The sequence below is a fragment of the Macrotis lagotis genome, chromosome 7 (assembly GCF_037893015.1).
Source record: "Macrotis lagotis isolate mMagLag1 chromosome 7, bilby.v1.9.chrom.fasta, whole genome shotgun sequence".
Taxonomy (NCBI): Eukaryota; Metazoa; Chordata; class Mammalia; order Peramelemorphia; family Peramelidae; genus Macrotis; species Macrotis lagotis.
In genome coordinates this window covers 200,613,926-200,632,713 of record NC_133664.1, presented here as the reverse complement: position 1 = coordinate 200,632,713, position 18,788 = coordinate 200,613,926, and the positions used below count along the sequence as shown (strand labels likewise).

Below are 18,788 nucleotides of genomic sequence, written 5' to 3'. Positions count from 1 at the left end.
TTTTTAATTTTTAGGAGAATGGGCCACTTGGATAAACAGTGGCTTCCCACTTGATGTAGTTCTTCAATTAGAGACTGAATGACCATTTGTGAGGATGGTATAGAGGGGTACTGGCTGAGGTCCCTTCCAACTCAAGCTTCAGAGACTGAATTATTAATCAGGAAAGGTGGTACTCACCAGATATATGGGTGGTTTGACTCTATATAGCAACCCCAAGAACATTCCATTTGTGGATGGGTTGGGGTAGGGAGAGAGAAGACACCCAAGGCAGTACTACAAAGAGCTCAATAAAACATTTAAAAAATGTGGATTGTAGGTATTTAATTTAGTTCAATAACATATTTCCTTTCAGTGATCAAGGGAGAGATCATTTAGAAAAACCAGTCAAGCTTATTGTCATAATCTTTATTATGTATGAAATTGTCTTCAACATAAGTTACATCCTGATTAAATCTGAGATAAGAATTTTATTTTAATCTATTTAAAGGCCAATATGGTCCTTTATTCTGTACAATATCTTTAACTAGAGTCTAGCAAATATAGTACCTTTCATTGCAGGAGCAAAGCAAAAACTAAAAAACCCTCAACTACAAACACTGGTATCAAATAAGGCATTAAAAAGATAACAAATATAGAACAACTTTGTCCGTTTAAAAATGCAGAATGAATACTAAAGTTAGTGGCAAACACAACAAAAATAAAACAAAAGATACAAACAGAACAATTCTAGAGGGCAGACTTTCCTGCTCAGGGAATGAAAGCAAAGACTCTAGACCATTTCTCGGTTCCTCCGGATAGCACAGCATAGAATCATACTGAAAATCATGCCAAAAATCTGGAAAGAAAAGAAGTCAGAAATCAGATGATTCTACTGGAAGGAGAACAGGCTGTCCTGCTTTTGGCAGAGAGGTGATGCATAAGGGTCATGGAGAAAAAAGAAGACATGTTCAGAAATGGTTAATAAATTATTTGTGCTGTTTGACTGTAATTACTTGTCATAATGGAGAGGCCTATCTAGAAGGTTATGAGGAGTCAAAGGGAAAGAACTTTTTTTCATAAGGAGCATCAATAAAACATTTAAAGAGGAAAGGAGGAGGCTGATAGGAAGGTAATGGAATGATTGTCTCTCAGGTAGGGCAATTACAAGCAGCATATTGTCTACAGGAAGTTATTACTCAAGTTGGGTATCAGAGAATTTCCTGCTAAAACTTCCAGGAACCTGCAATCTGCTATCTCTCTGAAAGCTGGGAAACCTCACTGAGAGAGGGGAGGATCAGTCTAAGTCTTCAGTTCATAGAAGAGAACAAGCTTACAGAACAGTAGAAAGAACACTAGATTATGAGTCAGGGGACCTGGCTTTGAATTTTAACTCAGTTAATTAATTACCTGTGGGACCTTGAACAAATTATTCCCCTTTTCTGAAATCAGGGGGTTGGACTAGATGATCCATAAGGTCCCTTTGAGTTCTGAATCTCCTAATCTTACACTGAGGAAACAAGTCCTGAGAGGTAGACTTGTCCAAAGTCAAAGAAGGAACAAATGGCAGAAGTAGGACCAGAATCCAGATCATAGTCGAGACTATTTCTCATCAGGGACAGGTCTAGAGGAATATCACTAAAATACACCTTTGTTCAGGGATTCAAGTGGGAGATCTGTCTCAGTCAAAGCTCTCTGCCTGGATTAGAGGGAAATCTATTTGCTTAAGAAGGGTCAAGGTCTTTTCCTGCCTTTTCAAATTTTTGTACTCTGTTGATCATGCTTCATTCTATCACAGATAAAAGAATGTTCAAAGGTAGGTGCCTAGAAAGTTTACTTATCTTATATTATATGAAGTCTAGGGACTTCAGAAGAAATTCAAACTGTGCTGATCAGCTATAAAGTGAATTATTAGCTACTTTAGCTAATTACCTACTGTCCTTTTTTTGCTGACCAACTTTTGGTGTTTTTTTTTAAAGGTAAATATACTGAACTTGATAATCTCTAAGGTATACTTAGGAGTTCTCATCCTGAATGTAGCTAATACTGGATAAAGAAATTAAGTGGTAAAAGTTAAGCAAATTTAGCTTGCAGTGATCAACACTGGTTTGTAAAAAAGCTGGTAAGGGAAGAATTAGGCAATAATGACAAAATTCAATCTTAGGACTGTGTAGAAATAAGTAAAGGGCCTGAATAATAATACATAATCTCACATAAGTCCATTGAAGACTGAGTGGTCTATAGTTGAAGTTGGGAGGATGGAGAAGCAGTGCCAACATAATTGGTAGTATGACTCACAATATGGCTGAGTGCTGAAGGACTCCCCCTGCCCTATTTAATCTGGACATGGGGCTCCTTTAACTATTTCTCCCTGATCACCTTTCCCTAGGTGGTACTCACCTACCTACCACTTAACAAAAACCCTACTGTTCATTCATATCCTGGTTTAATGGCCCTATTCAGCTGCATATCTTTGCCCATGCCAATGCCCATCCTTCTCAGGTGACCAAGACCTGATTTACATGACTTTCCTTCTAACCTTGCCTAGCATTATACCATGAACAACTGCCCCCCCTTCATCCTTGCCCCTACTCACCATCACAACAGCAATCCCTATGCCAACAGCTCCAATGATGTGGAATTTATTGTTGAAGACTTCCTCAATAGCTGCTGGGCAAGACTAGGCAGAGAATACAAGGACATGTATCACAACCCATGCTTTGACCAGCTTTACCTATTAGATATTATTTGTTTTCTTGCAAACCAACATGATTGATGAGGAAAACAACAAATGGGGAAAAGGCAGAGAAAAAGAGAATTCAAAAGAAACTCTGGTTGAAAGCTAGGAGGGAAAACCTGGAAAAACATGAAAAGTGGTTAGTTAAAAACTGGCTGGGAGATATAGAGAGAAGTAAAATTTTAAGTTGCTATCTTAGGAGCTGGTCTCAGGTTAGGTAACTTTCTCTGTTCCCAGTACCTACAAAGCTACACTTCACTGTCATCTGAGATTCATGACAATCCTGGATTGTTAGTAGTATATTTTTCCATTTTACAGATGAAAAAACTGAGGTTCAGAAATGTCAAAATTATTTGCTCAATAACACAGAGTTTAATCTTTGGATCCAAGAAGTAATTATCCTGATTCATATCTGGCCACTGGATCCAAATAGGTCCAGAGGAGAAAGTGAGACTGGTGACTTAGCACAGCCTCCCCTCCTCAAATCCAATTCATGAGCACATCATGGCATGATCTCCCTGATGTCATAGTATTCTTCAAGAATGAAGGACAAACAACAACGATGTCATGTTGAAAATGTTCAGTTGGCAAGTCAGGAGGGAATTCTAAAGTATGAAAGTTATATTCACTGTGTGAGATACTTTAGATATCATAGTGATTGCCAAAAATATTTGAGTTCTCTCCCCAACCTCTACTTGTTTTGCTATTGTGGACAAAATAAGAGGCCAAAGGATAACATACAGGAAATAGTTAAGACAAAGCTACCCAGAGGGGAGGAGGGATTTATTTAGAAGATACTTGAGAGTTTAAACAATGGCTTGCCCAGATAGCTAGGAAGTGATGGGGTGGTGAGGAAATAAGAAACGATTGTTTTTTACCTTCATAGTTATCCCCTCGATAAAGTTCTTGTTGGGACAGGTGTCTGTGATCAGCTGATCTAAAGGTCCAGCCATACCACAGCAATTTAACTGTAATAGGATAAGTGCAGGCCACATAGAAAAAAAAGACAGAACAGTTTGGTTCAACTATTAGCTGAGTTGGCATGAAAGACCTGTACACACACTCAGATCATCAACCCCTCCAAAGAAATTAGGGAAACCCAGCATAGAAGAAAAACATACCGCATGATGGATGGCTTTGAGGGTTTCCTTGGTGGGGCCTTCTTTGCTCTTTATCTTTTCATATGTTTCCTTATAAAAATCCTGGATCTCACGGATCACCTATAGGAGAATACAAGGAATAACAATATTTATTCCACAAATCCTTTTACTCATTCCTTGTAGCAACTGTTGAAAACTTTCTATTTAGGGACTCATTCTCCTTTCCTTCTTCGAGTAGATGAGTTCATTTATTATTTTTGGAGAAAACGGATGCCATGTGAAATGATCTCTCATGTTCCTAAACCTCTTCCTCCTCCTCCCTCTGCATGTTCACATTATCCCATGACTCCCATTCTTAATTTTCTCCTCTCCATTGGCTCCCTTCTGCCTTCAAACATGCTCGGGGCTTCTGTATCCCCAAACAAAACAAAACCCTTTGCAACCTCTTTCCATCTACTGCCCATCATCTCAAAAGCAGAGGTGATAGAAGTTGGCAGTGTTGGTAATCTAGGGAGATACTAATTAATGGCATACTTTTATGAAATGCACACACATTTATAAATACCATTATAGTCTGTTCTCCTTGGCATGCTGGGATGTATTTTGCATAACTTAAGTGAAGTCCAAAATGTTCTAGTGAATTCTGGAATCTACATGAAGACCTCCATTGACAAAAAATTCATAATTTACAAAATCTTTTATTCTGGGACCAAGCAGAACATATCTAACCCTTCTTTCACAGAACTGTATTTCATCTCCTTGAACAAACTTCTCCTTTGAGGTTCATTCCATCAGATATACCAACGTTTCAAGAGCTGGTTGTTATTCTCTTATCAGGGGTTTAATACCTGGATCCCAGTTATAGGACCAAAGATTGAGCTGGAAAGGACTTCAGAAGTCATTTAAGTTTTAAATTCAGGTCTTTCTTATTCAATCAATTACCAAATTTTATGACCTCTTCTTGAATCCATCCACTCATTTCTCCCCACTGACATTCCCAACTGTTCAGGCCTTTTTTACCTTTTGCCTGGGCTTTTGTGGTATTTTCCCACTTTTCTTTGTATTTGCTTTCTTCAAGCCATTTTCTGTACATTTTCTGCCAAGTTGCTATTTCTAAAGCACTGGTATGATTTTGTCACTTTTCTGCTCATTAAGTTTCAAGAGTTCCCCATTGCTTCTAGTAAAATTTTCGGTCTTTATGGTCTGGTTCCAGCCTATCCTTCAGGCAGATTATATATCACTTCTCCCACATATGTCACACTCTTGCCAAATTAGACTCCTTAATATTCCTTGCATATATTTCATTTTCTACTTATGTATTAAAGATGCCTTTGTACAATGCCTAAACTATTTTTCCTTCTTACTTCTGCCTCAAGCTCCCTTCAAAACTTAGTTTCAGTGACTTTTTTCCTGATTTACCACATTGTTAGTGTGTTTTCTGAAATTATTTCATACTTTTTTTTAGTTTACTCCTTACACCTGTAGAGACAATGTGATCTAAAGAATACAGAACTGGTATTGGATCCTGCAAGATCTGAGCTCAAGATCCATCTCTAATATACACCAGCTGTGTAATCATGCATAAGTCACTTAATCTCTCAATGTTCCAGACAATTCTCTGACACTGTTTCAGAACAGCTGTTGATCTGTACTGACAGAGGTAATTTCCTCATTGAAATTACAGACCTGGTTCAAAACAAAATATAAATATAAATTCTAATCTTTGTTTGTGAACAAATTGTGTCTCCCTAAGAGAATGTAAGCTTATTCAGGACAGAAACTTGTCTCACTCTTGTCTTTATTCCCAACCAAGTTCATGAATTCTTTGAAATCTCTACGTGGTCCCCAAATTAAGGGCCCTTACTTTATTCTTTTTAAATAAGTCAAAACATTTTGTTTCCTTATAAAACCAAATACATCAAGTCAATATTATTATTATTATTTCTTTTCATATTTTTCATTGGAAGAAATCAGAGAATCACAGAACTTCTAGAAATTAGAAGGACTTTAGCATCATTTTCTTCACCTGTAAAATGATAGGGATAAACTGGATGATCTTAGAATTTTCTTTCACCTTTAGATTCTAAGATATTAATTAAGTGCGTATTTCTCATAAGGCATTATGCAAAGTGTTGGGGAGAGATATAAGGTCCCTTACTTTTAAAAAACCATCAGATAGCATAAGCTTAAAAGAGTTTTAGCATCCTTTGAACATTCTCCAATTCATTCATATTTTTCCTAAATGTGGAACTTAGAACTGATCACAGGGCTCCCAATTTTATCTGAACTGGCGAGAATATATAACAAGACTATCATTTCCCTTAGATCCAGATACAGAGTAAACTCTTATTAGTTTTTCTGTTTATGATGCAACACTGACTCAAACTGAACTTGTGGGCTACCAAAACTTTGAGATTTGCACACTAGACCTATCTTTTATCATTAGACTGAGAGCTCCCTGAGAACAAAAACTGTCTTTTGCCTTCTTTTATATACCCAGCAACTGGGCAAAAAGTTGGTGCTTATGAAATTCATTATTGACTAAAGACTGACATGTGAAGCATGTGAAATTGCCTTTTGAATCCAAGTAGAAAACTTTATTTTTAACTATTATTGAGTTTCATCTTATTATATTTATCCCAAACCCCTAGTCTTTCAAGATTTTTTTTTGAAACCTTACTTTCTCATCTAATATATTAGTAATCTCTCCCAGTTGGGAGAGTGGCAAATTTGATAATTAATAATGACACCTATGCTTTTATCCAAATCATTCATAAATATATTAAAAGGCACAAGACTAAATATAGATTTCTGGGGTGTTTCCAGTGGAAACCTTCTAAAGTGATACTGAATGACTAATAATTACTCTTTAGGGCAAGTCATGCAACCAGGAAATTCAAACTGTACTGCTTTCTAGCCTACCTTTTACCATCGTATCCATAAGAATGGCAGAGGAAACTGATAAAAACTTTGCTAAAAAATTGCTAAAACACAGGCTAACCTAACCCGTTCCTGATGAAGCTAAGCTTTCTCTTTAACACTTTTTGATATCTCTATTGATTTTCTTCTAACAGTGCAGCTGTTTTCTATATTATCTATTTTTGTCTCTATGTACATGTGACTATATAACTATTAAACTTATTTAAGCTTAAACTGCACCAAGGCTTGAGGCACCCTATATAGACATATATATCTAGATAGCTTAGATATATAGATCTAAATATATATACACACCTATATGTACAAATCTATATAAATATTTATCTACAAATATCCATTTGAATAGAAATATAGTTATATATCCAAATAGCTACAAATAGATGTGCACATGTATAATGGATGTTGCAATAGTCTTAGCAATATTTTAAGCTTTAATAGCTTAATATCCAAACTGAAAAGGAAGGATGAAAGAGAACTTGCCTTTCATCTTTCTAGTTTTAAACATTCAGTTGTCCTTTTCCCCATGTGACATTCTCTCACATTCCTTTACAATGCAAATTAAATGACTCTCCATTTCTTCTTTATACCATTCCCTCCATTGAAATTCCTCACCCCCCATCTTTGCCTCTAGAAATTTTAGCTTGAATGTTATCTTCTTTCATGAAACCTTCTTGGATCCCCTCAGTCTAACTGGGGTCTTTTTTACCTCTGATTTCATATAATTTTTTGCATCTCTTAGAACTTTTGTCATGTCCTGACTTGTATTCTGGTTATTTATCTTTGTCTTATCTTCTCTATTAGGGAAGGACATTTGTTTCCTGCAGCTTTATAACCTCTATAATATTTATTACACTAACTGGTTTTATATTTATTGAGAAGATACTTTATAAATATATAATGACTAAATATACAAAGTGTCCATCTCAGCTCTGCTTTTCTTAGAAGGCAATGTTTTCTTAGGTCCTTTTTGGGGGGGTAATGGTGGGAGTGTGGGAGGAAGATTGAGAAGGAAGGGGTAGCCCACAATATCATTCAAGTGTTGGGAGAGCCAAAGGGCATGAGACCTGAGAAGTCACTATCTGATGATTAGCCTGTTACCCATAAGAAGCAAAACCTACCTCTTCTTTGTGGGAATAACCCCAGATGGCTGCAGCTATTTCGATGGCAAATATCACCAAGAGGAAGGCAAAGAACTAAAAGACAAAAAATGGGGAAGACGATCAGGAGAAGAAAAAATACATACAAACACACACCAAGTAGTTAAAGCATGGAATTTCTGTATGTGTTCTGAACAATCTTAATTATTTCCTTGATAGAGTTCTCAATGTGTCCTGAAACAAAGGAAAATAGAAACCCTAGGGGAAAAGAGGATTCTGGGGCACAAATAATTAGTTATATGCTAGGGAGTAAAAGGGAAAGTATTATAACAAAATATAATAAACATAATATATAATTATAATAGTAGGATTAAAGTCAGAAAAAAATCAAATGTTTAGAAGAGATGAAATTATAAAAACATTGCCACATTTTACTTCCAAAGATCCTAAATCTTAGGAAAAGGGAAAATAGTTGATAGATTCTGGGAAGAGTTAAGGGAACTTGAATTATTTTTAATGGAAAGAGGGCAAAGATACCTGTGGATTCAGGGAAAAAAAGCAAACGTAGTCTTCAAAAAAAGAAAAAGCAAAGTTCTGGCACTTAGTTGACTAGAGGCAGCCACGGGAAAGAATCCAGGAGGAAAGAAGAGAAAACCAGTCACCATCAAGGAGGAGAACTAGGATATAAGAAGTCTGGCCACCTGCCACCCCCCCCATCTCTTGTAAATAGATAGAGCGGGCTACCCTAAGGGAAGAGTGCTAGGGAGATAGAATTGGGATGATAGTTCCTTTTCTTGGAGAACCCTATTTCAAACCAAAGAGAGATGTTATCTGAGTTTAGATGGGACTAAGAGGACTGGAGGGTAGTGATGAGACAATTTCAAATGGGATACTCACCAAGCCCAACATGCATTGTGACTCCTGTATGGCCCCACAACAGCCCAGGAAACCCACCAGCATCATGAGGGCACCAGCCCCAATCAAGATATAAACACCTAAGAGGACAGAAGGAAAAGAAGATAAAACACTCTGGCTTTTTTAAAAAGAGTCCTTAGCACAGCTATGCAAATAGTTAAAGAAAATGCATCTACTATTCTAGTTGATTTTGTATACTAGGTTCAAGAAACAAGCATGGTGAAATTGTAAGAAAATTGGATTTAGAGGCAGAAGAAATAATAATTGAATCATCCTGATCAAATTAATGGGCTTCTCTAGCTCTTCAATTCTCTATTATAATGTGAAATGGGAGTGACTATCAAGCACTTTTTGTTTTTTTACACAAGGCTAGTTGGAATGATATAGTTAATAGAAAATACATGCCTCCAAATTTGCCAAGGAAATGATTCGGGGAAGCGGTTGACCTACTGAACTTCACAAAAGATGTCCTCTGGGAGTATTATGGTCAAACTGGACTTAAGTGGTAGAAATCTTCTAAAGTAATCAGTTGCTAGCTTTTAAAGATTGTAAATTCTTAGAAAATAAGAATTATCTTTTTGTATGTGATGTTCTTTATAAAGTACCTTATAAAGGATCGTAGTTAAATAGGTACTTATCAATGGAAAGAGGGCTGGATGTGGAGTCAGGAAGGTACTATTTGGCAACATGACCCTGGACAAGTCATTTCACCCTTGTTGGCCTCATTTGGAAAATGAGGATAATAATAACACCCACCTCACAGAGTTATGAGGCTCAAATGAGATAATATTTACAAAGTACTTTAAAGGCTAATAGAAATACTAGCTATGATTATTATAAATGCTTTTTTGTTGATGAAGTTTTAAAATTATTTTTAATATTTTATTTTCCCCCAATTACATGTAAAAACAATTATTAATACTCATTTTTTAAAAGGTTGAGTTCAATATCTATCCATTCTCCTCCCTCCCCTCCTGACTCCCTGCATATTCAATCACATAAAACATTATTTCCATATTAGTCATTTTGGGGAAGAAAACGTGAACCCAAAAAAGAAAAGGAGAGAAAGAATGGAAGAAGCAAGCAAACAAACAAACAGAAACAAAGAGGGAGAAAAAAAATGTTTTGAGATACATTCAGGTGGCTCCAATCTTTTTCTGGAGGCAGATAGCATTTTTCATCATGAATCCTTAGAGCTAGTCTTGCAAATTGCTGAAAACAGCTAAATCATTAAAAGCAGCTTATCGTACAATATAGCTGCTATTGTGTACAATATTCTCCTGATTCTGCTCATTTCACTCTGCATCAATTCATGTAAGGCTTTCCAAGTTTTTTCAGAAATTTGTCTACTTGTCTTTTCTTACAGTATAACAAAATTCCATTGCAATAACATACAACTTGTTCAGCCATTTCTCAATTGATGGGCATCCCCTTAATTTCTAATTCTTTATCACCACAAAAAGAGCTGCTATAAATATTTTTGAACAAATAGGTCTTTTCTCCCCTTTTTTTGATCTCCTGCTTGATCATGTGTATTCATAGTTTGATAGTCCTTTGAGCAGAGTTCCAAATTGCTCTTCAGAATGGTTGGATCAGTTTACACTGCCCGCCCCTCCAATATTTATCATTTCCCTTTTCTGTTTTAATAGCCAATCTGATAGAAGTGAGGTGGTTCTTCAGAACTGTTTAACTAGGACCACTATTTCTCTAATCAATAGTGAGCTAAAGTATTTTTTCATATGACTATGGCTTTGATTCTTTGTCTGAAAACTGCCAGGTCATATCTTTTGATTATTTATCAATTGAAGAATGTCATATATTCTTATAAATTTGATTCAGGTCTCTATATTTGAGAAATGAAGTCTTTTTAAAAATTTATTTATCTATTTTAGGCAATAGGGTTAAATGACTTGCCCAAGGTCACATAGCTAGGCAATTATTAAGTGTCTAAGGCTGAATATGAACTCAGATCCTCCTGACTCCAGGGCTGGTGCACCCCCTAGCTGCCCCAGAAATGAGGTCTTTATAAGATATAATTGCTATAAGATTTTCCCCCAAGTTCTCTGTTTTCCTTCTATTTTGTCTACATTGGTTTTATTTATGTAGACTTTTAAATAATTATTCTTTTTGCATGCTCTCTATTTCTTGTTTTCTCCTAAATTCTTTCCTGATCCATAGACCTGACAAGTAAAATATTCCATGCTTCCCTAATCACCTTCTTTGTCTAAATCATGTACCCATTTGACTTTATTTTGATATAGAGTGTGAAATGTTGGTCTATACCTAGTTTCTGCTATGCTGTTTTTCAGTTTCCCAGCAGTTTTTGTTAAAGAGTGAGTTTTTGTCTCAAAATCTAGGATCTTTGGATTTATCAAACACTAAATTTCTATGGTCATTTACTACAACATGCTGTGACTGATCTTTTTCACTGATCCACCACACCAGCACCAAATAGGTGTTTATGAATTTTTAAAATTCTGAAGGACATCAGAGAGAGGAAAGCCTTGGAGGAATGAAGAACTTTGGAGAACTTAGCAAATGAAGATACCAATTGACTTGGTGGAATATTATCTTTTACAGGGTCTAGAGCAGGGATGGGGAACCTTTTTCCTGTGAAGGGCTATTTATAGATATTTATAACATCATTTCAAGCCATATAAAATTATCAACATAAAAATTAACCTGCTATATTTGGTCAAAATTTTAATTCAACCCTAAAAAGTTCCTAGATTTATTGAACTTCAAAAGTCTGCCTACAGTTGCTGTGACAACATTAGACCAAACGATTTCATGGGCCTTTTATGGCCAGCAGTGGGATGATCCCTGTAGGAGATGCCAAATGAGGTTGCTTAAAGTTTAAAAATGGATTAGAGCACTGCTATTCATTGTCTAATTGAATATGAAGACTCAGACAAGTCATTTGGAATGACTGCTGGAGTCTAATATTATAATCTCACATTTATGGAGTACCTGAACTTCTTTTACAGCCTGATGAAATATTGTTCCCATTTCACGGACAAAGAAAAAAGAGAGGTTCAGAAAAGTAGTCAGATTTGCCCATGGTTCCACAACTAGGCTTTAAAATAAGAATTGAACTAAATGATCCCTAAGGTCCCCTTCTAGCTCTAAAATGGTCTATATTATTTTATCTGAACTCTGGCATGTTTAGAATGGATTTTTGTCTTCACTGGATTGTGAATGCTAGAGTGGAACTTTGTGAATGACACTGTCAAGGGTTAAAAGCTACAAGTATTTGGAAAGAAGGTGAGGAAAGGGGGTGGGTAAGCACCAAGATTGGTGTGAATGAGGTCAAATATGCCCATGCTCTGTCAAAGGGTGAAGGTAGAAGACTCTGGAGGACCCTACTTTTATATTTGTTCCATCTTGTTGGTTATTATATATTCACCATTGTTCTCAGAGGTAGGGAAGACATTACCATTGAGTCCAAGGTTTATTCAGTCTAGTTTATTCATCAATTCAGCCACCTGGATGGCAAAGGCAATCCCAGAATATAATCAGAAAGTTTCATGGAATAGTTGACTGTTTTGACTTGAACCTACATTATATACAAGACATTGTGGAAAGGTTAAAAAAATTCTCTTATCTTTAGCTGGTCTAAGAAATTGAACCTGTGATCTCATTGGCCAAAGGAGCTTCTGGTAAGAAACTTCTACTTCTGCCAAATTGGCATCCTCTCTGTAGACTAGGGCACAGGGAGGAGGTTAAGTTCTTTGGCCAAAGTCAACACTTAATAGAGCCAACTGCTCTCTATTTATATTTTGTACCTGCTTATATAGATTTTTCTCCTACATTAGAGTATAAGTTCCTGGAGGGCAGGGAGTCTTTGCTTTTTTCCTTTGTTATCCTCAGCACCTAGCCACAATATTAGGTAGTTCTAGAGAATCCAGATCTTCAAGACCCTATGAACAGGGTATACCACCTCTCATGAATATACAGAATTGTAGTTAAAATGATAACTACAAACATGAGTTTGGATTAGGATACTAGGACCATATGTCATAAAGATAAGATGTGAGAGGTGCCTCAGAGTACTTTTAAACTAACTCCCTCATTTTCCAGATGAGGAAACTGAATCCCAGAGAGCTTTAGTGATTTGCCTGATCACAAAGATAAAAAGTACAGTTAGCATTCCAAGTCAAGCCCTCTGCCTTCTTAAAAGTCCAGTGCTCTTGTCTCCTTTCCACTGAGGACTACTTTTTTCCTTTTCTATTGCTTCTTTCATGGGCTTTTCAAGTGTTTATGGGCATTTCATTTATTCTTATTCACAATGCTTAGGTGGCACAGTGGATAGAGCACTAGCCTTGGAATCAGGAGGATGGGAATTCAAATCTTGCCCCAGACACTTGCAACTTATTAGCTATGTGACCTTGGTAAAGTCACTTAACCTTGACTGTCTTGTATCCAGGGCCATCTCCAGTCATCCTGATTCATATCTGGCTACTGAATCTAGATTGACTCTGGTGAAGAAGGTGAGGCTGGTGACTTAGCACAGTATCCCCTGATTCAAATCCAATTCATGTGTTGTCATAACATCACCTCTTCTGATGTCATGGTCTTGAGAATGAAGGACATCATCATTCACCGTGCTTGATAACTACTTCCAATTTATGGACAGAAAAAAATAGGCTTAAAAATGGTCTTATTCAAGATCAGAGATAGGATGGTGATGGTTTCCAACCCTACTGTATACATACAGATCAGAAAGTCCAGGCCCAATCAGTATTGATTTCTTTGCATGAGACAAGCAAGATGGATGATTCTGAAACTGAAGGCCAGTAATCAAGAATTCATACTTCCTCTGCCTTCCGCAACTACTACTACCTGTCTAGAGTGATGTCAAGTCCCTTGGGTTTACTGTAAAATTCTTGCTGATCATGGTTATAATTTCTGGACAATCCCAGGGATGGATGGTTTATGGGGGAGGGGGTGTACAAAACCAGATTGCATCTAAATATCTCTTAGAACCATGCTTTATTAAAATACCGTGTTGAATGCAATAGATATCTAATACCATAAAGGAGTCAATACAACCACAAAATATCATATCTGCCAAGATTTTATGGTTCTTTAAGGTGAAGAAAAATATTTTCCTCAAAACAGTTATATGACAGAGTATAAAATATTATTTCCATTTTAAAGAGGATGAAACTGGGGTTTACTGAGTTTAACTGATGCTTACAGACACATAACTAGAAAGTGTTAAAAGACAGGATTTGAACTCAGGACTTTTGACTCCAAGTGCAGTGCACTTTTTAAAAAAATTTATTTATTTATTTATTTTTGCAAGGCAAACGGGGTTAAGTGGCTTGCCCAAGGCCACACAGCTAGGTAATCATTAAGTGTCTGAGACCGGATTTGAACCCAGGTACTCCTGACTCCAAGGCTGGTGCTTTATCCACTACGCCACCTAGCCACCCCTGCAGTGCACTTTTAACTAACAATGTCTTTTGGGTGGGATTTAGGAGGCTGAGATTTTCATCTTGGTGCTGCTTCTAACTCACTGGTCCCCCAGGGTTCTTTTTCTTGCTTCTACATGGGGATAATCATAGCACCAACTCCCACAGTTGTTTCAAAGAGAAAATGAGAAATTTGTCAGATGCTTTGTATCACCTTAAGGTGCTGTTAATATAGTTATTATTCATAAAGGGAGTGATTAAGAAATTAAAAATGATCTATAGTTCATTCAGATGGAAAAATTCCTCCAAATTTTTTCAAATTTTATATAACAGAGATACCATGGTTATAAGGAGAGGGCACTAACAGCACTTAAGTATCTAGGGTTTACCTAGAAGATACCCAATATATATATGCACATTTGTTCTAGTGGTTATTAAAAATCTATGTGCTAACAAGATACAGCCTGGATATATTTGGGGATAGTCTTGGAAGGAAGGCACCATGGTCAAGAAGATCTTTCAGAAGATAGAACTTTAGGAGAGACTTGAAGGAAGTTAAGGAAGCTAGGAAGTATAGAGATGGAGGGGAAGAGCGTTCTCAGTTTGAGATGTGAGCCAGTTCTCAGATGTGAGCCAGGTTTTTAAAGTGGAGATACCAAATTACATGGTGACCCAAGTGGAAACAGATTCCCTTTTTAAAGCCTTCAGAGTAGGGCTGGGCTTTTAAATGGGCAGCTTATTTTGTCTCCATGAGAAATTCCACCATTATTTTCAACCAATAACCCTTAGCAACAGCAGCCAATGTCAAGCTGTTAACAGTTTACAAAAAAAATGCATGTTAGTTTTTGGGACTGACTCATGGAAAAAGTCATCTGTCATTGAGCATTCTCTTCTCTAGGATTACAGTATTAACTTCTATAACAACACGATGTTTTTCCCATTCTTTCAAGCAGGCGAGTCAAGCCTCATACACATTACAGGCATTTGGATTAGGAACATTCGAACTTTGGGTGTGACCTTTATTAAATGCAGGGATGGCCATCACACCAGGATATATGATTAGATTTCTGAGACTCAGCAAAAAAGAAAAGAAAAGAAAATTTCCCATTTGCTTCTCCTGACATTTACCTCTTCTTCATTTTCCTCCCCTGAAATAGTACTTATTTAGCTCTGCAAGAGAGTTCCCAGATCACTTAGGGGTTTTTGTATATAAATAAAATCCAGGAAAGCCTTTGAGCTCCACTTGTTTGGAACAATTATATTTCTCATTTCTTTCTTATCAGAGAAGCACATATTGGGATTGAATTTGGGAAACTACTTTATATATCAAATTGTCTTGATACTAATTTTTTGTTGTAAAAAGCAAGTTCTTTCTTTGAAAATCGGTATCCTTAGGGGGTCCAAGGTAAAAATTTAATGTCTCTTTCAGATGTCCAAAATATATGGTTGCTTGCTCAGGTTAAAACAATTTTTTTTTCCAATGAGTGGAACTTTGTGAATGACCCTGTCAAGGGTTAAAAGCTAAAAGTATTTGGAAAGTATTTTAACCTAATCCCAATATATTTATCCCAAGCATCATACTGCCTGTTAGGACCCCCAATACTTCACCCTCAAAGATCACTAAGTAAGAGCAATTGTTGCTTTCTTGTGAATATAGAAGCAACAATTAATTGTTTGCATCAGCTAATCATAAGGCACCCAACCATTAGCATTATTATTGTCCAAACCCTTCTAATACCAAGAGCTTTACCAATTTGAAGGCTCTATGACCACAGATATCCTGTTGGATTTCCTGGCAGGTCTGCTTCCCACTGTTAAGAACTCTGGCTGTCAGAGCGGCTAGGTGCTGCAGTGGATAGAGCACCAGCCCTGAAGTCAGGAGTATCTTAGTTCAAATCCAGCCTCAGACACTTAATAATTACATAGCTGTGCGACCTTGGGCAAGCCACTTTTACCCCAATGCCTGGGGAAAAAAAATGAACTCTGGCTGTCATTGTCAGTGATGGGCTATCTATTCAGTTGAGTCTTGAGGTGCTCCTGCAAGCTGAAGGGTCTGGGTCATATGAGTTGGGGTCAATGGTACTGATATACTTGAGCCTCGATTGACAACTATACTGCTTCCTGAATCAATTATCAGCTCCTTCCTGTCCCCAGTCCAATTCTGTCTCAGCATTCGTAGAAGGCATTATATAGATGTTATTGTCTATGTTCCTCTAAGTGACGTGTTCTGGTCACCTACATAGGTAACTGTTTCTTCTTGAAGTGGAAAGCCACTCCTACCACTTGAACTTGAAAGCACAAGTCAGGGCTCCTGCTTGTTGGGGTCTCAATTTATCAAGTGCCTTTGTGGAAGGAAGAGAGGGTAACTGCTATCCAGAGCTAATGGTGCTGCGGCCATTCAGAAGCCTCTGGGTTTTTCCCATGGGAGAGAATCTATAGGAAGTTTCTGCAAATGACTTGCTTCCTAAAATGATGATGGGGGTGAGAAGGTTATAAAAATAGCAATTTCTCTGGCAACTCTACTATACAGTTTAACTTGTCAGCCTTTATTTAACAAAACATTTCAAACTACAGAGTCATGCAACATGTCTGTTATATAAAATGTATTATTCACCCGAAGATAATTAGCTGAGACTGAGAATATTTACCATTATCTCAGACTCAAATCACCTATGTTAGCCATGCCCAGGTGATGACTGGCATCTGGCAAAGGTAGTGAAGAGAAACTAGCAAAGGACTGACAAACAAGACATGGGCACGAGGTCAAGCGACTAATCACCTAGGCTAGTCTTGGCCATGTCCCACCTAATATTATTTCCCATTACCTTCATTCATATGCCTGGAAGTTGTAGTATAATTCATGGATTTAATTCAGGTTTTAGGTATACCATAGTGGTTGGGTGACCCTGGGCAATTCACTTTTACCTCTCAATTCTCCAGACAACTCCCATATCTATAAGATGCTTTATTGGTAAAGGGAATGGCCTTTATCAATGAATTCAAAGATCCAGTCTCCCTTCTTTTACTAGAAAGTGGTTGCCTTACAGAAAGCTACCAACTATCTAGAGAAGAATGTGAGGGTCACACAGCTATTAGCAGTCATGTCACTGGTGATGCAGGGAGATTTTTTCAACATTACTATCACTTTTTTTTTGGTGGCGAGGGGAGGAAACTTCTGTTTCTGTATTTCTTAATACAGAATAATTCCATATTTCTTAGTTTGCCTATCTGAAAGAAGAAGAATTTGGCTTAGATAATCTCAAAAGTCCTTCTTAGCTCTAAATCCCAGGAACCTGTAAGATTTCCTAGCTTGTTCCTCAAGTTTTAGTTGAACAGTTTTACAGTGGCTGTTCATGAGAGCTTTGGACCCATGTGTCTAGGATGGTGTGAGCTTGAGAGAGAAACAACTTCGCCTTCTTAAAAGCTTTCCAGGTCTTGCTCACATTGCATAATCTTCTGCACTAGGCAGTTGATCTAGCCTTCCTAGGGGCTAGTTTTGGCTGCTCCATTCATCTTGATGAATGGCAACAAAAATCAAGTTCTTGACTGACTTAGAGTTAGTGCTTTTTCTTACTCTTGGAGGCTATTTGTTAACTAGAGGTAATGACCTGATGTCACCCAGTGCAAGAGAAAAAAATTTACATGACTTGTGACTACCTTCCAAACCACAGGGGAAGTTTCATGGGAGAGGAATAAGCATTTATATAGAGCTTTATAAAATTATTACCCCTTTTGGCAGATAACACTTGATAGATAATAGTCTCATGTTTCCATATAGTCTCCATCCATTCCCTCCATTTTGCAAAACATTGAGTAGCCAAGATACATTCTCAGTCTGCCCTGGTTAACAAATTTAGCCAACATCCAGGACATGGTTAACAAAATAAACATCTGGTTGTCAGCAGCAATTAGAATGGGAACGTTGTTCACTCTGTGGGGAGCACAAAGAAGGAATTAGGACCTCTTTGGGGGAGGAAGTAGAATCCTGGCATGCCTTTGAGGGGATGTCAGGAAAGGAGAACTGAAATGATTCCTGATTCTTCTCTAATGGCAATTTTGCTTTCCCTAAAGGAGGGACCAGAGAATCTCAGAGTTGGAAAGAGGGAGACCAGAATTTATTAAGTAGCTGCTACAGTATGAGGCAGGCCTTTCTGCTAAGGGCTTCACAAATTTTATATTTACAATTATAATCAACTGATCCTCGCAATCACCTTGGGAGGGGATGTAGGATTATTCCAATTCTACAATGAAGGAAAAGTGGCAGAATTTCCTGACACCAAGCTGAATTAGTAAAGAAGTCCAGAGGCCACTGTGGGTCATCCTATAATTTGGAGTCCCTTCTAGGATCACAGGGTCCAAGAGATGGGAAGGTATCAAAATTCTTCTTTCCCCACTCTTTCATCTGAAAGATGTGAAATCTATAGGACCGCCTTTGTCCAAGTTCACACTGATAGTAGGACTTGATCAGGATTTGAACCTGGATCTATTGACTCTAGAGCCAGTGGTCTTACTACTTACTGTACCCAAATACTTCCAACATCCATCAAACTCTGCTTGAAGACCTAATGAGTGCAGAACTCCATTTTTGTAGTTCAGTTGTTTCAGG

At 37.3% G+C, this 18,788-nt stretch overlaps 1 protein-coding gene across 1 annotated transcript in view; it reads right to left on the bottom strand.

Moving 5' to 3' along the window:
- Positions 1 to 306: 306 nt before the first annotated feature.
- Positions 307 to 18,788, bottom strand: part of CD9 (CD9 molecule) — a 62,719-nt gene continuing 44,237 nt past the window's right edge. Inside the window, exons 3-8 of the mRNA XM_074194427.1 lie at positions 8,748 to 8,845; positions 7,872 to 7,946; positions 3,835 to 3,933; positions 3,592 to 3,681; positions 2,573 to 2,656; positions 307 to 835 (exon numbers count right to left, since the gene is read on the bottom strand). Of these exons, the coding sequence (XP_074050528.1) occupies positions 770 to 835; positions 2,573 to 2,656; positions 3,592 to 3,681; positions 3,835 to 3,933; positions 7,872 to 7,946; positions 8,748 to 8,845 (512 nt within the window). The 3' untranslated portion in view covers positions 307 to 769. The remainder of the gene's footprint in view (positions 836 to 2,572; positions 2,657 to 3,591; positions 3,682 to 3,834; positions 3,934 to 7,871; positions 7,947 to 8,747; positions 8,846 to 18,788) is intronic.